The sequence below is a fragment of the Plodia interpunctella genome, chromosome 12, assembly GCF_027563975.2.
Source record: "Plodia interpunctella isolate USDA-ARS_2022_Savannah chromosome 12, ilPloInte3.2, whole genome shotgun sequence".
Taxonomy (NCBI): domain Eukaryota; kingdom Metazoa; phylum Arthropoda; class Insecta; order Lepidoptera; family Pyralidae; genus Plodia; species Plodia interpunctella.
The window spans coordinates 1,374,271-1,394,125 of record NC_071305.1 but is presented as its reverse complement, the minus strand read 5'-3'; the positions used below and the strand labels follow the sequence as shown (position 1 = coordinate 1,394,125).

Genomic DNA, 19,855 nt, shown 5'->3' with positions numbered 1-19,855 from the left:
GAATGAACATACATACATACATTGCACAGCTTGTATGAGAACTTATATTTACCGCAAGCGAAAACCAGCAATGTACGTCGAATCGGCAAAATTTTGCGAACTGTATGCCGAGAAACCGGGAAATACTCAGATAAAATATATACACTACATATCTGAGTATTTGCCGGTTTCTTCTTCAGCCTTTGGCGTCGGAGCCCAGATCTATTATAGTGTACTTACCTAATAGCCTGCAGTAAAAAAAAAAAACTTATATTACAATAGGTACAAAGTAAAGCAATTTTAAAATGTATTATTATTGTTTTATTATAAGATATTTTATTTTAATATTTACAACGAATCTGCTTAAAATAAATGCTTCATATATTTGATGATTATTTTATAGGAATCTGTTAACAATTATTAATATCAGCAACAGAATTTAACACTTAATTAGTAGTGAACTGTCGATTTTCCAAAAAAATACTTTATCACAATATAACTTCAGTAGGTTTTCCTCATTGAAACGAGATTAACATTCTGAAATTATAAAATAGCTCCAATTTTTTTCAGTCAGCTGCTAAATCCTAATTATCCCTGTTATTTTCAATCCACAGCTTTATATGCGCTGTAAGTAATATAAAAATCGTATAAAAGGAATATCATTCTTATAGAATTAAATATTTTCGGTGAGTATCTTAACATATAAGCTTAATTTGAGAAAGTTCTACGACGCCTTCGTTACATTGTGTACTGTGTCTTCTAAGTACCTTTTCAAATTGTCTGAAGTCGTTTGGAGTATGCTCATTCCAAGTCTGTATTTGAATTCAAGAAAGCGCCTCAATAAAGATAAGAATCCATTTTCTTGTCTTGGAGGTGGATACGTTATGACGTCAGTATCATCTTTATAATTTACTGTAGAAACAGACGGAAGCGATGGAGAAATAGTTGAAGTCGTTTCTGATTTTAACTCTGTAGTTGTTTCAGTCATCACATTCTTTATTGATGTTGTTTCCTGTATCGGAGTGTCAGTATTACCTTTGATTAATGGACTATTCTGCTCATCAGCTTGAGTCGAAAAAACTTCGTAAACTCTAAAAGATTTCGTTGTAACTTCTAATTCGTTGGCCGTAGCTGAATCAGTTGTTGATTTTACTGGAGTATCTATCGGCAATGTTGACACACTTTCTATTATATCATTCCTGTATGTACTAGGTACATCAGTTGATGTTGTCTTTTGATCAACGGATGGATTAGCTGGCTCTGCATATACTGTAAATACGTCTTTAGATTCCGGTTGCGATGTCACATCATCTTTTACTGAATTCTGATTAGTAAGCGACGCGATATGCTTTACATAGCCAAATGAATCATCAATTTCGTTACTCATAAATATGTCTTTTCGATTTTTAGTATCATTCAAAAGTTCCTCAATACTACTTTCTCTAAAATTTACGTTTCCCATATTCACTGCTTGTCTTTTCTTCCTTAATTTTCTGGGACCATGTTCCGGAACTACTGCTGGTGTGGCAGATTCAGATAATTCTTTTGGTACATTACCTACGACAAATTTATTATCAGTTTCATCGCCATTGCTGCTCTCATTTTCTTCGTATTTATCGTTTTCTGTATCTTCGGCGTCATTATTTGATCCCAAGTACATAGATGTTGGAGGATATGTAGCAGAACTAACAGTTGTTTCGCTATAAATTTGTCCTTCAAATGGGTACACCGGTCTGAATTCAGTATCAGAAGTTGGTTTAACACCATATACAACAGAACTTGATGTATCACTTCCATAGCCAGTACCTGAAGTCGGACCAGTTTGAGGTGCTGCGTAAATTGGCTCGACGGCCGGGTAAGGAGTATAAGCACTTGATCCCTTATCATATGCATATTTACTTTCAGTTGTATAAATATTTCTTGTTTCATATTGATGTGGATTGTAGTTGATAGGTTTTGAGTATATTGCGCCATGAGCTATTCCAGTTTTTTGTTGTGGATAGTGATAATTATAATTTGGTTCACGATTTGCTGCAACATGACGATATCTTATATCTTGTTCTTTTTTAACTGTTGTGTACCGAGTATTTCCATGGGCTACTGTTTGACCAGCATATGGATTAATTGTGTGCTTTGCATGAGCCGGCATACCCGCGAGAACAGTTCCTAACATTTCCTCTTCAGCTTGACCATTTCCTTCAATAGCATATTCTTCTGCATTATTTTCAAATAAGTTATCTTTTTTTCCAATATCAATATTTCTTCTTACTGGTGTGGAAAATGGGTATAAGAAATAACTCGCTAGTCCAACTAAACTAGCAAGTCCTATAACTCCTACTCCGACAGGCATAACCTCTCGTGACAGATAGTTATAGATTTGTGTTGTGAATGGTCCCGTTATACTAGTTGGTTTTTTTGCTGGTTTTGTAGATTTTGTCTTATTCGTAGTTTTGATATCCGAAACAGCTGTTTCAGTTTCTGGCTTTTTAGTAGTTTTACGTTTCTTTGTTTTGTTTTTCTTTTTTGTTGAACTTCTTTTAGGCTTTTTTGTAGTCGTGGCTGGTGTACTAATTTCCAATTCAATTTCTTGTTCTTTGGGTTCCATGGGCAACAACGCTGATTCATTTTCCTCTGGTGCAAGGGTAGTACTGGTTACTTTGTGTTTATTTTTGTTTTTCTTTTTCGTTGGTTTAGAAGTAATTTTAACGACAGGCGAAACTGTACTAGCAACTTTTGTTACTTCTTTTTTTGTTGTTAAAACTTCAGTTGTGGTTGGTGGAACAGTACTGCTTACAGTGGTAGTACGTTGAGTTGTTGATACTTTGTTCTTTTGAACATTTGACAATACTGTATCTTTTATTTTATTATAAACGTTTTCATTTATAGCTGATCCACCTGCAACCAAATCAGATTTATTAGTACTGCCAATTATAGGACGTTTAGCTATCGGAACTTTGTTATTTTGAGGACGTTTTGTTTTATTTTTCTGCGTTGATATCTTCTGTTTTTTAGTAGTATCCTCAACTTTTGTAGGTTCTGTAGATCCAGTAAAGTTTGTTGGATTACTTAGCAATATCCACGTGGAAATACCTTCATTCGTAGTGGAAGACTCGCTAATCTTATTTTCTTTTTCTAATTCTTCCATTGTGACCGGGACGGCAATACCTGCATGACCATTTTCGATGGGTTCATCTCCATCCTCATTTCTAGTTTTTACAGTATGCTTGTTAGACACTTGGTTTTTTATTTTAGGTGGAACCCTTACATCAGCTACAACAGATGATCCACCTGAGGTATTAGATGGTTTATTTAACAGTTGATTGGCTACTAATTTGATAGATTCTCGAATAACAGGTGCCTTAGTTTTGACATCTCGACCTGAATTTTGAGTTACATCTACAACGGGTGATTTTTGTTCTGTCTTCTGTGGTTCACCTTCATTTTTCTGGCTGGATTCCCTGGAACGTGAAAATGTTCATATAAATAACTATTTCGGGTAAGAAAATGATTTAATTCACTGCGATACAAAATAAACTTGTCTTACAAAATATCAAATCTCTTTCAATGTGTTTCAGATTATTTTAGTTAGTGATACATAATAATATTAAATAAAAATTATGTCATTTATACATTATTTAAAATAATTATATGAATCGCAATAACAAATATTCAATTGTTTAATCTAATTAGTTCAATGTTTTATTATATTTATAGCTAATGTATAAGATGAACTGAAAAAAAACACCACAAAACTATACAACGATGTTATTTATTTATATTAAAAAATAAATAATGTAAAAAAGGTAATGTATTGTACGTTGAGATAAAATAAACATAAGTAGTTAATTAGGTATATAATTACCAGATAACATATCACAAAAATATTACAAAAAATATAGTTACATTTTGTTATCTACAAATCTCAAGTACTGTTAAAGGATGGTAAAATTACTATAACCTGTATAATATATATAATGGGTGTTAATATATTATACTATTTACAAACGTAGTTTTGTATTACTAATAAATATATCAAATTAAACCAGTGATAAAATGCAGAAGGTACATATAAGAATATGTTATCTACTTGCGATACGATCGTAAAATGCTTTTTGGGATAAAAATTATGAGATGTTATTTTTTCTGTCTAGATGATCAATTTTATCCCAAAAATAAGATGTATTTATTTCTAATGAGCATAAAATCATGCATTAGCACTAATATTCAACAAATCAAGTTTGTAATATTCGTAACAAAATACCAACTATACTTATAAATTATACATGTATAATATTTTATGTTTATAATTGCAATTACATAACAAAAAATATGAGTAATACTGAGAAAAAATCTGCTAAAAATCTTAACTAAGTCTAAACTACAATAATAACTTTAATATATAGGAATTGATTTTTAAATTGATTGAAATTCTAATTAGTTTTGTACATAAAAAAATACGGTTAACCACTATACTATGTATGGACAATTTAGACTATTGCTACGTATTAATTTTATTATTATTTTTTAAGTTATATATTAAGTTCGATAAAAATGTATGAGATTAACACTATAAAACATTTTTTTCAACTTTACTTCTTAAGTAAAAATTTAATGTTTACTACGTAGTGCTATTTTATGCGTTTGGTCCATGTTTCTCGTTTCTTTCTTTTATTTTTTCTATGTATATTTAAAATTTGTGGCTGGTTTTTATTGTTTTGCCGCTCTCTTAATATTTTCGTAAATGTTTTCATCCAATCTTTCAATTTCAAGAAAAATGTTTCTTTTGTTGTATTGTCTTCATTCGTTTCTTTGCTGCTTCTAGATCCCCAAGATCCCTGAATGGGATTCCAGGTTCTATCGTTGAAATTATCAAATGTATGCAACTGCCATGTTTTTAACTGATTATCCCAGTGCCAATGAGGTCGATATACATGTACTAATTTTGGGGCCTCTCTAGCAGAAAAGGTAAATGGTGCAAGGAGGGTAGCAACGCCTGATGTTCCAGCTACAATAAACATTAAAGGAGAAAGAAGTAATGAAAACAAACCAAATGTTAACGGGCTAAGAGATACTAAAGAACTCATTGCACTTATTGCTGGTTTAAAAAACGATAGAATAGGAGATAAACTGAATATATCATCATCATCTTTGACCGGACGGCCTGGTTTTTGTAGTGCTGATAAGGGATTAGATGCAGCAGTAGCAGGTTCTGACGATTCAGATTGAATAGCATTAGCATTATAATTAGTCAAATCAAGAGCTTCGATGGAATCGCTTTCAGTTTGTTCCTGATTTTCATCAGAATCAAGGTTACTATAGCCATCTTCATCGCCAGAGTCGTCTTCATACGGGACATTAAAACTATCTGGAAAAATCCCTTCAGTTTCTTCTTCCTCAGATTCTATTACAACGTTTTTATTTATTACGTTTGTATTTACAGCTATATTTAAATCGGGGCACGCTTCTTTCGCCTGCCCTTCAAACGTGTTATTTAATGTTAGAAATATGGTTGGACATTCGTCAGGTGAACCGCTGTATTCTTCCGGTCGTATTACTATTCTGTCTGTATAGGTTGTCGAAGGTGGGAAAGTAGTGACCCCAAAATCAGTATCTGGGTAATGTGGGTAGTTATTATGAACCGAGTTATGATATTGATTTTGAAGTGGTTTTGATAATTTTATTGGTTTTTTGGTAGTAGGTCTGTAATTTGTTTGCGAATAACTTGGTCTAGACCAAGGTTTGGGTTCTCCTACATTAGTGATTATAGGTGTGGGAGTAGGTGTTGTGAAAATGTAAGTCGGTCTGGGATTATGGTATGAATAATCGTCTGTCACGTGAATATTGTCTGAATAAACTTGCATTGTGTCAGAATGATGTGGCTTATGTTTTTGTTTTTTTCGGAATAGATTATATATCTTTTTGATATCTTGTGGGTTAAACACCTTTTCCGCTGCATCTGATACTTCAACATTTTCTTTACTTGACGGTCCAAATTTGATACTTTTTAATGCTATCAAATCGTGATTTTCATTTGACGTTGAAGCTTCGTGTGTAAAATGGAACTCTTCGTCCTTTGTACTATCTGTCCATTTGGTAATTATTTTTTTAATAGCTGGTTTTCTTTTATCGTTTGTTACATTTAAAGTGGTATTAATATTTTTTGGTATGTTAATATTATATGGAAGATTTTCTAAATGTTCAGAAATATTTGGATCATTTGAGTAAATTGCAGTTATCAGACGATTTTTTCGATGTGATTTTGAAATATTAACAGTTGATATACGGATTGATTTTTCTATTTCGTTTGAGATTGGCTTATTATCTAGTTTAATATTAGCATTGATAATTCCCGATGGATCATTTCTACTGTTGTTATTTTTATTTACATGACTGTAAACTACAGGTAACTTATGAGGACTTAAATCTACACTAAGATGGCTATACATATACCTTATAGGATTTTCTGTTGGTTTATCTTTGTCAATGTTTGAAGTAGAACTGCTTATAACTAATGAAGGAGATGAATCTTGTGGCCGTGGACACACAGACGGACAAAATATAACTACTAATAATACTAAAGTCCACTTTAAAAACACAATTTTTCGACGCGTCATGTTGAACGACACGATCTCTACCTGTGAACAAAGAAAAACAATTTAAATTAAACATTCCACAAGATCAATGCTAGTACATACGTACACACTATATACATACGTATATAGGTCCAATATACGAGCATATACGAGATAATAAATAAGTGAAAACCGGTAGATCATCCAGTAAAAACAGACCCGTTAAACATCGTTAACCTGAGGAGCGAGAGAACACCGTTATACGATTGATTCGTATTGATTGAATCAAAGAAATAATAATTTATGGCGCTTTGTACCTAGAAATGTGATGGTTCTAGTGTGAGACCACTAAGTGTTTTCCCTTTTTCGAATGTGACATATTCTGTTTAATTCATATCATTTAATTGTAATCTATAATAAAAAAAGCAAGCATCAAATTGATACGTGAGTACCTAAGAATCTTATTATTTATTCTGTGACTAAGTTATTTTAAACTGTGTAAATAAAGAATAATTTATTGTAAACCGCAGTGTGCATAATTGGATGCTCATAAAATTGTAAGCGTCCACACAAGAATTTTTTCGTAAAACGTGCCATGAGTAATAATAAGCTAAATTTTATTTATAAAATCAATCTGTACATAATTTGAATACAAATATTAACTTTTTGTCTTATAATTTTGTTGGGTTATCCTGTTTACTTTCATTGAATGAGTCATATAACATTTTGAGTCACACCGAATTACCCACAGTGAAAGTTTTTGACTGATATATATATATACAGCTGCACAACTGTTTAATTTTATACCTTATTTATAATGTAAAGTAAAATAGTATTTAAGACGAAGTTATTTGTCATCCATCATGCTTAGCCCAAGCATGGTGCAGTATCCTCATAACATATGTAATTGATTTATGACATTATTTTATGACATTTTGACGACCTCGGTGGCGCAGTGGTAAGGTTCTAGCCACTGAACCGAGAGGTCCCGGGTTCGATCCCCGGTCGGGTCATGATGGAAAATGATCTTTTTCTGATTGGCCCGGGTCTTGGATGTTTATCTATATATGTATATGTTATAAAATATAGTATCGTTGAGTTAGTATCCCATAACACAATTCTCGAACTTACTTTGGGGGCTAGCTCAATCTGTGTGATTTGTCCTAATATATTTATTTATTTATTATTTATTACGAACGTTTTGCACATTTAGCTTTTTATTTATGTATATTTTTTTGTGTGACAATTTTCAATAATTTTATTGGAAATACAACTTTAAAAAAAATTCGTCCTCCTAATTTTTATTATATGTATAAGACCTATATTTGTTAATTGAGGTCCTTGGAGAAAAGGCTGCGGTGAAGTTTGCTGCGCCGCTTCTCCTTCACCTGCGCTTTGGAAGTCGGCAGTAGACTTAGTTTCAGTAATTTTTTGACGTCAAAATGTAATGTATATCATCTTAAATTGAATAAAGAATTAAAAAAAAAACATTATTAAAATTTGAATTTCTTAATTAGTTTACTTACAGATTCTCATATAATTTGATTTTAAAATACATTATTTTTCAATATATACCTGATTACTATTGGGTTATGGAACCAATGAAAGACGAAATTAAAAGTATTAATTATTTATTTCACTTTGAAAAATGTGTGTATGACGCTTAGTTAAGACAAGGGCCGGGAATACACTACATTCTGAGAGAGCTTAGAAGATGTAATACTTATACAGAACTCGGACTTCGATAACAAAGACTTATTATTTTATACAAACTGTATGAAAGGGATAGACTCCTACAGTTAGAGGGAGAGACACATTTTTTTTTGTATATTCCAACAAATACTTCTCGCATAGTTCAAAACAAAACGAAAGTTATTTTATATAGATGACATATTTCTCATATGGGGCTAACAAAAGGCACCAATCACCGAATGTTTTCATTATGGCAGCGCTAAGTGCAATGACCTTCCGACCATGACCGTCACATTGGTTTTACACAAGGCATCAGTGACCTCAATATCCAAACTGGTTCTATTTTCGTCCCGTTACGGTGTTAGCCGTTAAGTGATTTGTATACTGGGATTTAGGTCATTCTTCGACTACTTTTAGTCCTTTTGAACTATTTTGACGTCTGTCTATACCTGTCTTTTTGTTGGGAAGAAATCTCTTTTAACGATAAAACCACCAATTGTACTTAATATGTATTTTCTATTTATTTTATTATGGTGTACTGTACAAGTAGAAGTTTGTGTGTTCACAATTTCTGTGTTATGTGTTACAATGTGTTTATCCTAACACTGGTCTCGAATATTTATTCAATTTCATATATAATGTCGACTATTACAACATTTACCATCGAATTATTTTGGAAAGTTAGTTATTTTGTTTGCTGAATACTGAGACATGCATTTTTTTTTTAAATTTGAATGTCGTATTAAAAATGCTTATCCTTTCATTTAAACTTTGTAAATAAATCAATATTAAATGAATAAGGATTCAACTTTAGACAAAAATAAAAAGAAAACTTTGTCTTAAGTAAATTATTACTTATAATTATTATTCCAATAAAATATTTTTTGCGAATAATAAATAAATATATTAAGACAAATCACACAGATTGAGCTAGCCCCAAAGTAAGTTCGAAATCAAAATCAAAAAATCAAAATCAAATCATTTATTCAGAAATTAGGCCTTCACAGGCACTTTTTCACGTCATAATCTAAATTAAATGATGTTTACCAAAGCTACAAACTACTAGCATTTCGAAACGACCACTGCTGAGAAGAAATACCGAAAGAAACTCATTCAAACAGTGTTGGTCCCTATTATGCCAGAAGGGCTTACCATTTTTTAAATATAAATTTATGTATAATTTTTTATCAGTAATATAACATGTAAGTACATAATTAAAGTACATGGTCAAAAGGTATATTGAAACATATTATGATTGTGATCAAGTGCTGATGAAAGGAAAATATATATACTTATATATATACTTCGAGACTTGTGTTATGGTATACTAACTCAACGATACTATATTTTATAACATATACATATAATATATAGATAAACATCCAAGACCCGGGCCAATCAGAAAAAGATCATTTTCCATTATGACCCGACCGCGGATCGAACCCGGGACTTCTCGGTTCAGTGGCAAGCACTTTACCACTTCGCCACAGAGGCGGTCAAAGAAATATGTTAAAACTAAGAGGTTTTCTGGACTAGTTCTGAAAGGGCCAAGTAAAGTCTAAATACCGGATGTTATTTATTAGTTTCTCAGAAATAAACCCCTTGTTTCCACACAACTATAATCAATATCTGCGACTATTCATTTATGGAACGTGACCGTAACATTCAGTAAGTAATTACACAAAGTTCATTAACACCAATACTTTAAGTGATGAGAATTGCGCTAAGTGTATGTGACTTGATAGTAGAATGTGCGAATGTTTTATAGTATCATAATCGTTGAAGTTATAACATGTTTGTTAAGTATATTAAATACAGTAAATGTTGGTATTAATTTGTGGCAACATGTGTAAATTTTGTGTACACTTGTTTGCTTGCGTTTAAATTAAAATTCATATTTTTCTTAGCTATTACGATATGTAATTATAATGCATTTGTTATGTGTTGCTACGATTTTCTTTTTGTTTATATAATAAATGTATTAAGTCATTGTAATAATAAAGATATTGACTTAGTAGTTCAAACTAAATTGATTTTCACAGACGTTTAATATATTTTTATATATGTTCAGTTCATGTATGTTTATCATAAATTTTCACCTTGACAATAGAAATATTGAACACATGGCTTGTGTTAAAATTCTATTTCTAATTAACTATAGGTATAAGAAAAGCAGAATCACTGTCTATATATACATTTATTATCATTAAAAATAGAGCTATATTTTGAGTAGAATGTTTTGTTCTTTTATTCATTTTAACACACCGTATTAATTTTATCAAAGGACACAAACTTTTATTCCTAGCATATATTGTTATTGATTATCTATGAATTCACATTTTGTATACCTAACCTTTCTATGTGTCTTACTGCTGGGCAAAGGTATCTCGTTTCTGCCCGTTATTATTTCATTTAAAACTGTTTAGTTTTATAAAAGTAATATTTTTTTCTTTTGGTACCTGAGAAGAATTTTCTAGAAATATAAGAAACGCTTTTGCTTATATCTTGAACAGTGTAAGTTGCGAGTGATTATTATGTTAATGATATAACTGATCGCGTGCACGTCGGTATGCGTGCTCGTTTCTCCAATTCAGCCTTTTCCGATGTCTTGAGGAAAGAAGTTCCATTGACATTTCTGACCAAATATGGAAATTCTTGGGGATTATTTCTTAGAGAAGAAAGTTTAAGTTATAAGTAATATCAGCCACTTCGATAGTACTCACAATCTTGACTGGAGTTACATTTGTGTAAATTTGTTGAAAATTATATGGGAATATTAAGGATTCGTGAAAATTTAGTACAAAACATGATGTAGATTCAAACCAAAATAATAAGTAAAATGCAAAAAAAATATGACGACGACCTCGATGGCGCAGTGGTAAAGTGCTTGCCTCTGAACCGAGAGGTCCCGGAATCGATGATGAAAAATGATCTTTTTCCGATTGGTCCCGGGCGTTGGATGTTTATCTATATATGTATTTGTTACAAAATATAGTATCGTTGAGTTAGTGTCCCATAACACAAGTCTCGAACTTACTTTGGGTCTAGCTCATTCTGTGTGATTTGTCCTAATATATTTATATTTATTTATATGCTCATGATAAATGAAAAGAATTTGTTCGACCTTATAGTCTACCTTCGAATTAGCACAACAAACCGAGAATATAGAAAGTATATTAAAGAAAAACACAACTATTAACTGTAATACAAACAGCTATTGACAGAAATGAACCCACACCAAAAGTAAGGTAAAGTCATTTGTAACCTCCGTTTAAACGACCATAGACTATGCAAATTTTATTGGTGACACACATATACAACGAGATTGTAGTCCATTTCCAAATTACGCAAAACGATGCAATGGTAAATGGTTATTTGTCACATACACTATAATTGAAGGTACTATATCAGTTGTCTGTGTGCAATACTTAGCCCATCACGGAAATACTTTCCACTTTAAGTCACTTTATGCTTCACGAGTTTCAGCGACTTCACTTCCACAGCTTTTATTTTGATTGCATTAAGGTCTATATTTTTTATTTGTAATTTTATTGCACCGATGTGTGATGTTATGTCAAACGTTATATATCTTTGTTATTGTTTGCGTAATACAGTTTAGAACACTATATTATTGTTGTGCTTCGATTCTTCTTGCCTGCTTGATTTACGTTTATTGTTTTAAATTATTTTTATTGATGCATATTTTCACGAAACGTTTATCTTACTTTTGATGTAATAAGTAATAACTAATATTAATTAAATTTTTAATATAAAAATAAGTAATTGTGGCGTAGGATTAAATGTTAAAGTAGATCGAACGAAAAATTACGTACATATTTTAAAAGTACAGTTGTGCCCTAAAAATTAACGCCAGAATGTTCATTCTAAAACAGGTGACAACGGCACTAACGTGTTTTGTGAAAAACAGTTAGCTACTGATAAATTCCAATGACTTTTAGTCATATTTCTACAATTATAAGAGACTAACGGCCCGTCCCGGCTTCGCTCGGGGTAGTTTTTAAGATCTAATAATACATACGGACAGACAGACTTTGTTTTATAATAATGGTAATAAATACTAAGATTACTAAAAGAACATGAATTGTATCGTGATGAAAATTAAAAATGGTCACATCGGTTTAGTTGTGGAGTTAAATTTCCATTATGCAAAACCAAATAACCACTCCATTAACCTTCGACTTCTCCTTTAACGTACAACGCAGAAAATGTACGGAGATTCGACATACGTCCACGTACGTTAGTGTCAACATCTGTGGAAAACAACCATGCAGCCGGACAGACGGAGGAGCCACAAACGCGCTATGTCGACGAAACATATTAATGGTGTCTGGCCCTTATATCCCGTAGAAAACCCTGAATTAAACTAACTCAAAGTCATTTCAAATCTTAACTCGGATAAAACAAAGGGTAAAATTGGGGTCACGCGTACCAAACATAGATGCAAACGGGACTTGAACACGACACAGTTCGACACAATAGAATGTCATTATAGTGAATGATTATAAGTGATATTTACTTTTCAATACCTAGCAATCACGCATAAACAAGAGGCCACTGAAAGTGATAAAATTATCTAGAAAGAAAGTCATCAAATAGGGGATAGAATTTTAGAATAAATATAATTATAATAAAGACATGAATATAACCCTACTAATATTATAAATGCGAAAGTTTGTCGGTTGTATGTGTGTTTGCTACTCTTTCACACAAAATCTACTGAACCGATTGTTATGAAGTTTAGTACACGGGTAGAATATAACCTGGAATAATACATAGGGTACTTTTTATGATAAAATTCCCACGGATGCGAAGCCCCGAGCGCAGCTAGTCTTATATTTATTTTTGTAAAAATCTCTTTATTTACGATAACAGATTAGAAACATCAAAAAAATATTGTTTCTCTAGTAAATTACGCATGTTATATAGATAAACCTTTCTTTTGAATCACTATATGTATCAAAAAATCTGTATCAAAATTCGTTTTAGATCTAAACATACATAGGGGCAGGGGCAGCGAGAATCGGCTTTATTTTATACTACCCTTGTCACATGTATATGTATACGAATCTAGCTGAAAGCATGAATCAGATTGGTACACAAATACATGTGGCACGATTCGAGCCTGGAACCTTTTGATTTCAGTCGGACAGTCCTAAATAAACAACCACAGCTTCCACGATAACTATATAATTGTAATGATATCATTAACCGGAATATGCAAGTGATAATATAGCATTTTATGCACTCGTAGAATGCATAGATGAAAGCGCCCTTCAAGATACGGCAAATTCCTAAGTATGGAAAGCGAACTCAATTCTAAAACTGGCCAGTTTTCTACAGTTTACGATAATATAATATTAGTAATATAATATAAATGTAGGCAATATTAATAACCCAATGCACTTAAAGGCGTGAGAAAAAAGTTTAAAAACTAAAAACGTCATGATAATTACACATTTATTTTAGGAAAATTTTTGTTATGATGTTGATATTCAATCAGATCTATGAAAACTTATTCAATGAAATGCGAATAAAAGACATTAAATAATTAACCAAACCTCCTTTATTTTATTATCACCGTTGGATAGAGGTAGAAGCATGCTGCTGACTGTACCATTATGTAGGATAATGCCAAAACGTATTTGGCTGGGAATTCAGGGCACTAACAAAGAGGTGACCTAGACATTCTCTATCTCATTCCTGGTTGCATCCGGGGCTGCGACGCCTCAAATTCCGAGGTCAGTGACAGTGAACAGTTCGTTCTCTTAAATGCACCAATATACATTTTAGTTTCGTTTTGGACGTGTGGACGTTAACGTTATGCTTTATGAGACTCATTAAGCAGTTGGAGAACCGGTTTTGTCGAACGATAAACAATCGTCGGAGAAAGTGCTCTACGAATCGGTTTGTAGGGTTTATTTAGACAGAGCTTTAGGACTGACAACAATATGCGTTTGGTCTGAGGGCCCACCTCTTGAAATTCTATGAAATATGCTTGGGAATTAATGAACACTCCAAAAGACGATATGCACATGTTGTCAGTTCTAATTAAGAAAATAATCACTCTTGCAAATATAAGTGATTCTATTCTTGGTCAGTTACATACACGATTTCAATCGTTCAATAGAATTTAAAAAAATGTTAATTATCAAGAATAATCTTCAGGTGAAGATTATTATATATAACAGATGTTATATATTTTTTTATTCTGTTTTATTTAAGATTTCCTTTCTCTTTCTGGCCAGCTACTAGTCATTAATAAAATAACTTGATAACACCGTGGAATACTTAAATTAGATAATCATTTTAAAGGGGATTCAAAGTCTTACCTGAACCTCTGGCTAACGAATGAAATATAAGACGGGATATAACAAAAGAAGCGATATATTCATATAGTCTTAATTAAGTATCTATTAATTCGTCGCTAATTCTCCTGACAAAAAAAAACATGAGTTGCGCGATTTATTTTTTCTGTCATAGTAATATTCCGTTTTTTCGTAATTTCAGCAGTGAAAGTCCAATAGAACGTTATATGAGAGTTTTTTTTTTCTGTCCTTAGAATATAGGAGTTAGGTACTACCAAATTTTTTAAACCCTGTAAATGATATGACTAATTTCCAATGACCCACAATTTTTTTCCAATCAAACGGTTTTGACATGATACAAAATAGAATTTCCGCATAGTATCTATCAAAACAATATATTATTATATCACAATATATTATCTGGTCACAATATATTAATGGGGCTGTGACGCCGCAAAGCTCGGGGTCATTGTGAAGAATAAGTCTTAAAATTTTGAAGATAAGGCCGCTATTTTAAAACTGTTCGTTTGCTCAGGCAAACTCAAAGACTCAGGTCTTCGGCTATGATATTACTGCCTAAACGCCGGTAAGGCTTTGTGTACATTAGTCGTAGTCACTTTATCCACGGGAAGATGTTGCGTTAAAAAGTGTCTGAGAAGATTTAATTTCTGAATAAATGCTTTGATTCAAGGGCGGAAACCCACACCAACGAATTGATAAACAAATTTATGTGAATTTACATTGATATTAATTTATTTATCACGCAACGTATAGTATATCATCGCAGCGAGTGCATTCGTATATTTATTGCAATTAACTCGCAATTTTCGTCTACTTCCCGAGGTTTTTTCGTAAAATTGTAACAGAGTATCATACCGACAGATACACGTAACACATAGTAATACTATACTAATAATTTATTTACATAAGTATATTGATATAATGAAATAAATTTATTTTTATTTATTTACATAAGCATATTGATATAGTCAAAAATTGATATTTTCGTGGGCCGGGTCGTGAGGTTCCCTCTATTATGGTTGAGCTACGCGATGGCTGTCCCATGCGTCAACTCGTGAACGGGTGCTGCCAGAGGGAACTGGTCATCTCGTTTCTCATATATTTTTATGTAAATTAATTGTGTTTCACATCGATATATATATATATTATAATCAGCACTCGGATCACAATCATAACCTGTTTTGATATACCTTTTGACTATGTACATTATGTATTTTTATATACTTATTATTAGACAAAAAACATTGTAAGAAACAATAATGGTAAGCCGATCTGGCATGATAGGGACCAACACAATTCAAATGAGTTTCTTTCGGCATTTCTTCTCAGCAGTGGTCGTTCCGAAATGTCAGTAGTTTGTAGCTTGTGAGAAATAACTGTAAATATAAAAATTGACGAAAAAAGTGCCTGTGAAGGTCTAATTTCTGAATAAATGATTTGAATTTGAATACTTTGATGAAGCAAAAGTTCACATAATAATGCAATTTTCATTAAAACAAAAGCCACTCGCTTTGTTGTGCTCTTAAATATTTGACCCCTCAATTTTGAAAAACAAAGAAGTCATAGCTTACGAATAAATAGAGCAGCTAATAAATAGTTGACGCAAGACACCGTTCTGTCCGTTACAGTAATGACGGTTCTATATGCATCAATTCTATGTTGCATAGCCGTCACTATGGCACATTTACTTATACAGGCACGTTATAATGGGAAAATTAGACTTTCTTATTATAGAAAACGCTTGTGATCAGCTATTGAAGATCTTGATAAAACCAAACTGTTATTTTGTACAAATATATCCCATCCGATGGGATAGGTAGATACTAATATTTATAAAGGCTAAAGTTTGATTGCTTCACGCCTGAACTTAGCCAATAGATTTAGTTACAATCGGTGGTGGCCCAGTGGTTAAGACGGTCCGCCTGTGATCGAAAGGACCCCGGTTCGAATGCCATATGAGTTTGTATACCATTTGACTCATAAAGTTTTCATTGCTTCCGGTGGAGGAAAACATCGTGAGGAGACTTGTACCTGTTAATTTTGGTGGACAGTTTATTTCAAAAGTAGTCGTAAATTCATGTCAGATGCCTTTACGCGAATAAAATCTGATAACAGTGTTGGCAATTATACACTCGATATGATAGTTTATTGAACAGATTTAGATTAATTATAATATCTACAAGTTTATTTGTAAAACAAATTAAAAAACCCCCGACTTTCAATATTCATTTCGCTACAACTTTTGAACAGCTAAACCGATTTTGATAAAACATATCTAAGAACCAACGCATAAAGATTATCTATCGAATAAAAAAAAAATCGCATCCAAATCGGTTCACCCGTTGATAAGCTACGGTGCCACGTACACAGACAAACAGACAGACAGACACACTTAACGGTCAAAGTTATAACATCCCTCTTTTTGCATCAGGGGTTAAAAATAGGGTTTCTTGATTAAGACATTACCTAGCCTTTAAATCCGTGTGCACAGTTGCATACACATTGCTTTTCTACTAAAACGTAACTTAGAATAACGTACATATTTATATGAGAGGTTTCAGGGACACTGGCTAAGTATCTACTGAGTTACAATACCTACCTACCTAAACCTTTCGCAGACAATGGGTCCTTGGGATCCTGAAGCTAAAAAATTTTTGAAAGAGATTTTCACCCGTCTCATCGAGACAACTGGTGATACGAGATCAGGTATTTTCTTTGCTCAACATATAAGTCTGGCAGTACAGCGAGGAAATGCTGCCAGTATTGTGGGCACGTTGCCTGGATTGCGGCGCGTGTGAGGAGGTTTTCTATTAGTAATTTTTGTCTTATTTTAATTTAATGTATATAAAAAATAGATACAATAGTTTTCCATTTCAGGAATGCTTGCAAGAAGCAGCTTGCTTTTGTCGTTAGCTCATGATTACTGTGTGTTACGGTTACGGTTTAATGTTAAAAGTCCACATTCAAAAAGGTCTCTTGATAAAACTATTCGATATTACACGTTGACGCCTTTTGATTTCAACAACTGACTAATCGAGTATCCTATAACTCTTAGGTACTCAAATATTATAAAAAAAATATTTAATCACTGGACAGCAATAACACATATCAATTAAATTAATAACCACGCAATTACCATTTGAAATTGTTTGTTATTTATAATAAAAATCCTTCGTAATTGTTTAGAAAAAAATAGTTTTAATATAATTTTCTTTTAAATATTGCTTTGGAGCAAATGCTGCGGTGGGGTTTATTGTATCGATTCACTTTGTATGTGGAAAACTTCAAGTCAAATATTGACGTCCAATAATTAAAAGTCACGCTGTTTTGACGATACTAAAAAAACTTGAAAATTAACTAATAATAATAAAAAAAACATTTTCAGTATAAAACAGGGGCATTTACGTGATTTCACAAAGGAGCTTTCTCTCGTCCTTTGAATCGAAAAATAATGTATTTAATTACCAAAAGAACTGAAAATAGTGCAAAATCCCAAACATTACCACTAGAGTAATGCGGTTATATAGAGATTACCTTTTTTTATATGATTTGGACAACAAGTGGAAAGAATGGGAGGCCTTTCCCAGCAGTGGACTCCTGATAGCTCTAAAGAATATTTTGTTCCCTGCATTAATTGAATTTAAGACCTAACATTAATTTCCTATTCGCCTACTTTTTTTTAGCTCGTCGACTCGGTGAAACATATTAGTGAAGACCAATAAGACGCCACCCGCCGTTATGCAGATCCTGCAGCGTGCAGGTGGTAGGACACGCAAGGTATCATATAGACAAGTATCCATTTGCATTACATCCCTATGTTACTGTACTTTTTGCGAATGAACGGTACACTATCATATCACATTTCGAATTCCTAATTTGAAATACATTTTTCCTGGCCTATTACAAACTTCGAAAAATCCAATTTCAAATTTAGAAATCATCCAGAAAAAAAAAAAAAACAAAAATGGAACTCACCAAAAAACCCGGTAAACACAAACACGGGCGCGTATGGTTACGATCACACTCTAACTGCTGAGCGGGCGCCGCTAACGGGACCGCGCGCTACTTCCACACGCGATGGACCCAATGTACTCTCAACTGCATGTCAACTTACTTACTAGAATCTTTACGCCGCAGTAATAAGGGTATTAAGTAATAAGTATTTTGAACGAATTTGTGTGAATTTTTGAGTACTTGATTGTACATCCTACAGCATATTAAACTCTACAAAATTATTGGAATTTCGCCGCTGCTACCGCCACTTAAAGATCTAAACAAACTTGGTCTGAGTGGAATGTCAGTATGAATGTAACAGTTTTAGGTAGGTAACGATTTGTCATGTTTTGATTGAGGATGCACAAAGGAAATGGAAGGCACAATATTTAAATCACTAACTTCTGGCTACGTCTACCCGGATACAAGCTCCGAGATTTGCCTCACCCCAGCCAGTAACAAAGACATCACACCCCATACAAAAGTTTCAGGAGATATCAAAATAATTTTTTTCACATCCTCGTCCGTTCTTGTACATCCAAGATTGTGTCTCCGCAAAGCCAGCTTATGAAAAACACTTCAAAAATTTTGAAGATTCACGCCTGCGAAGCCGCGGGCAAGAGCTAGTATTATATAAAATTAAATTAATTGTTTTATACTACCAATGCGTTTTTACATTTTCTTCCACATGTTTCATTTGATCCTTCAATAAAATGAAAAAAGTTTTTTTACAAAAATGTCACTTTTGCCACAAGCTTTTATTGTCGTCAGTGAGATCTTATGATATTTTAAGCCTGATAAAAATCCCATGTCCGTGCTGTAAACCGTTGAGGAGTTCCCTCGTTGGGAACCAATCCTGGGTGCACCATCGGGTCATGCTTATCATAATAATGCATTATCATGGAAACTGAAGCGGAGTGGGAAATTTCAACTCTGTACGACAACTGGAAGACAGTCTTGCAGACACAAAAGCAAACATAAATAAATAAAAGCTTAATAATATGAAATTTGTGGTTCGACCTAATTTAAAAGGTAAAAGTAATCACGATGTGTGTAACTTTTATAGTGAAGTACATTTTGTAGAATGAAATGAAATGAAATAAAAGTCGTTAAAATATGAAGGAAGAGACGAATGCATTATTGTAAACGGCCTATTGTAAACATTGCAATTAATCTGCACTTAAGAATAGTACCAATGCAATTGCAGACATAACGACAATGTAATGGAATGAAACTGTGATGCAAGAGTCTCTAATGAGAGATGGGTCTATT

At 32.8% G+C, this 19,855-nt stretch overlaps 1 protein-coding gene across 3 annotated transcripts in view; it reads right to left on the bottom strand.

The window, feature by feature from the left end:
• Positions 1–285: 285 nt before the first annotated feature.
• LOC128674062 (uncharacterized) overlaps positions 286–19,855 on the bottom strand; it is a 37,260-nt gene continuing 17,690 nt past the window's right edge. The window contains exons 1-4 of one of the 3 annotated variants that reach the window (XM_064436276.1): positions 18,566–18,656; positions 6,430–6,614; positions 3,070–3,437; positions 286–2,874 (exon numbers count right to left, since the gene is read on the bottom strand). In XM_064436276.1, coding sequence (XP_064292346.1) covers positions 704–2,874; positions 3,070–3,437; positions 6,430–6,593 — 2,703 coding nt within the window. In that variant the 5' untranslated portion in view covers positions 6,594–6,614; positions 18,566–18,656 and the 3' untranslated portion in view covers positions 286–703. Of the gene's footprint in view, positions 3,438–6,429; positions 6,615–18,565; positions 18,657–19,855 lie in introns of those variants that run through there. The other 2 variants (XM_053752348.2, XM_053752349.2) reach the window with 2 other exon arrangements.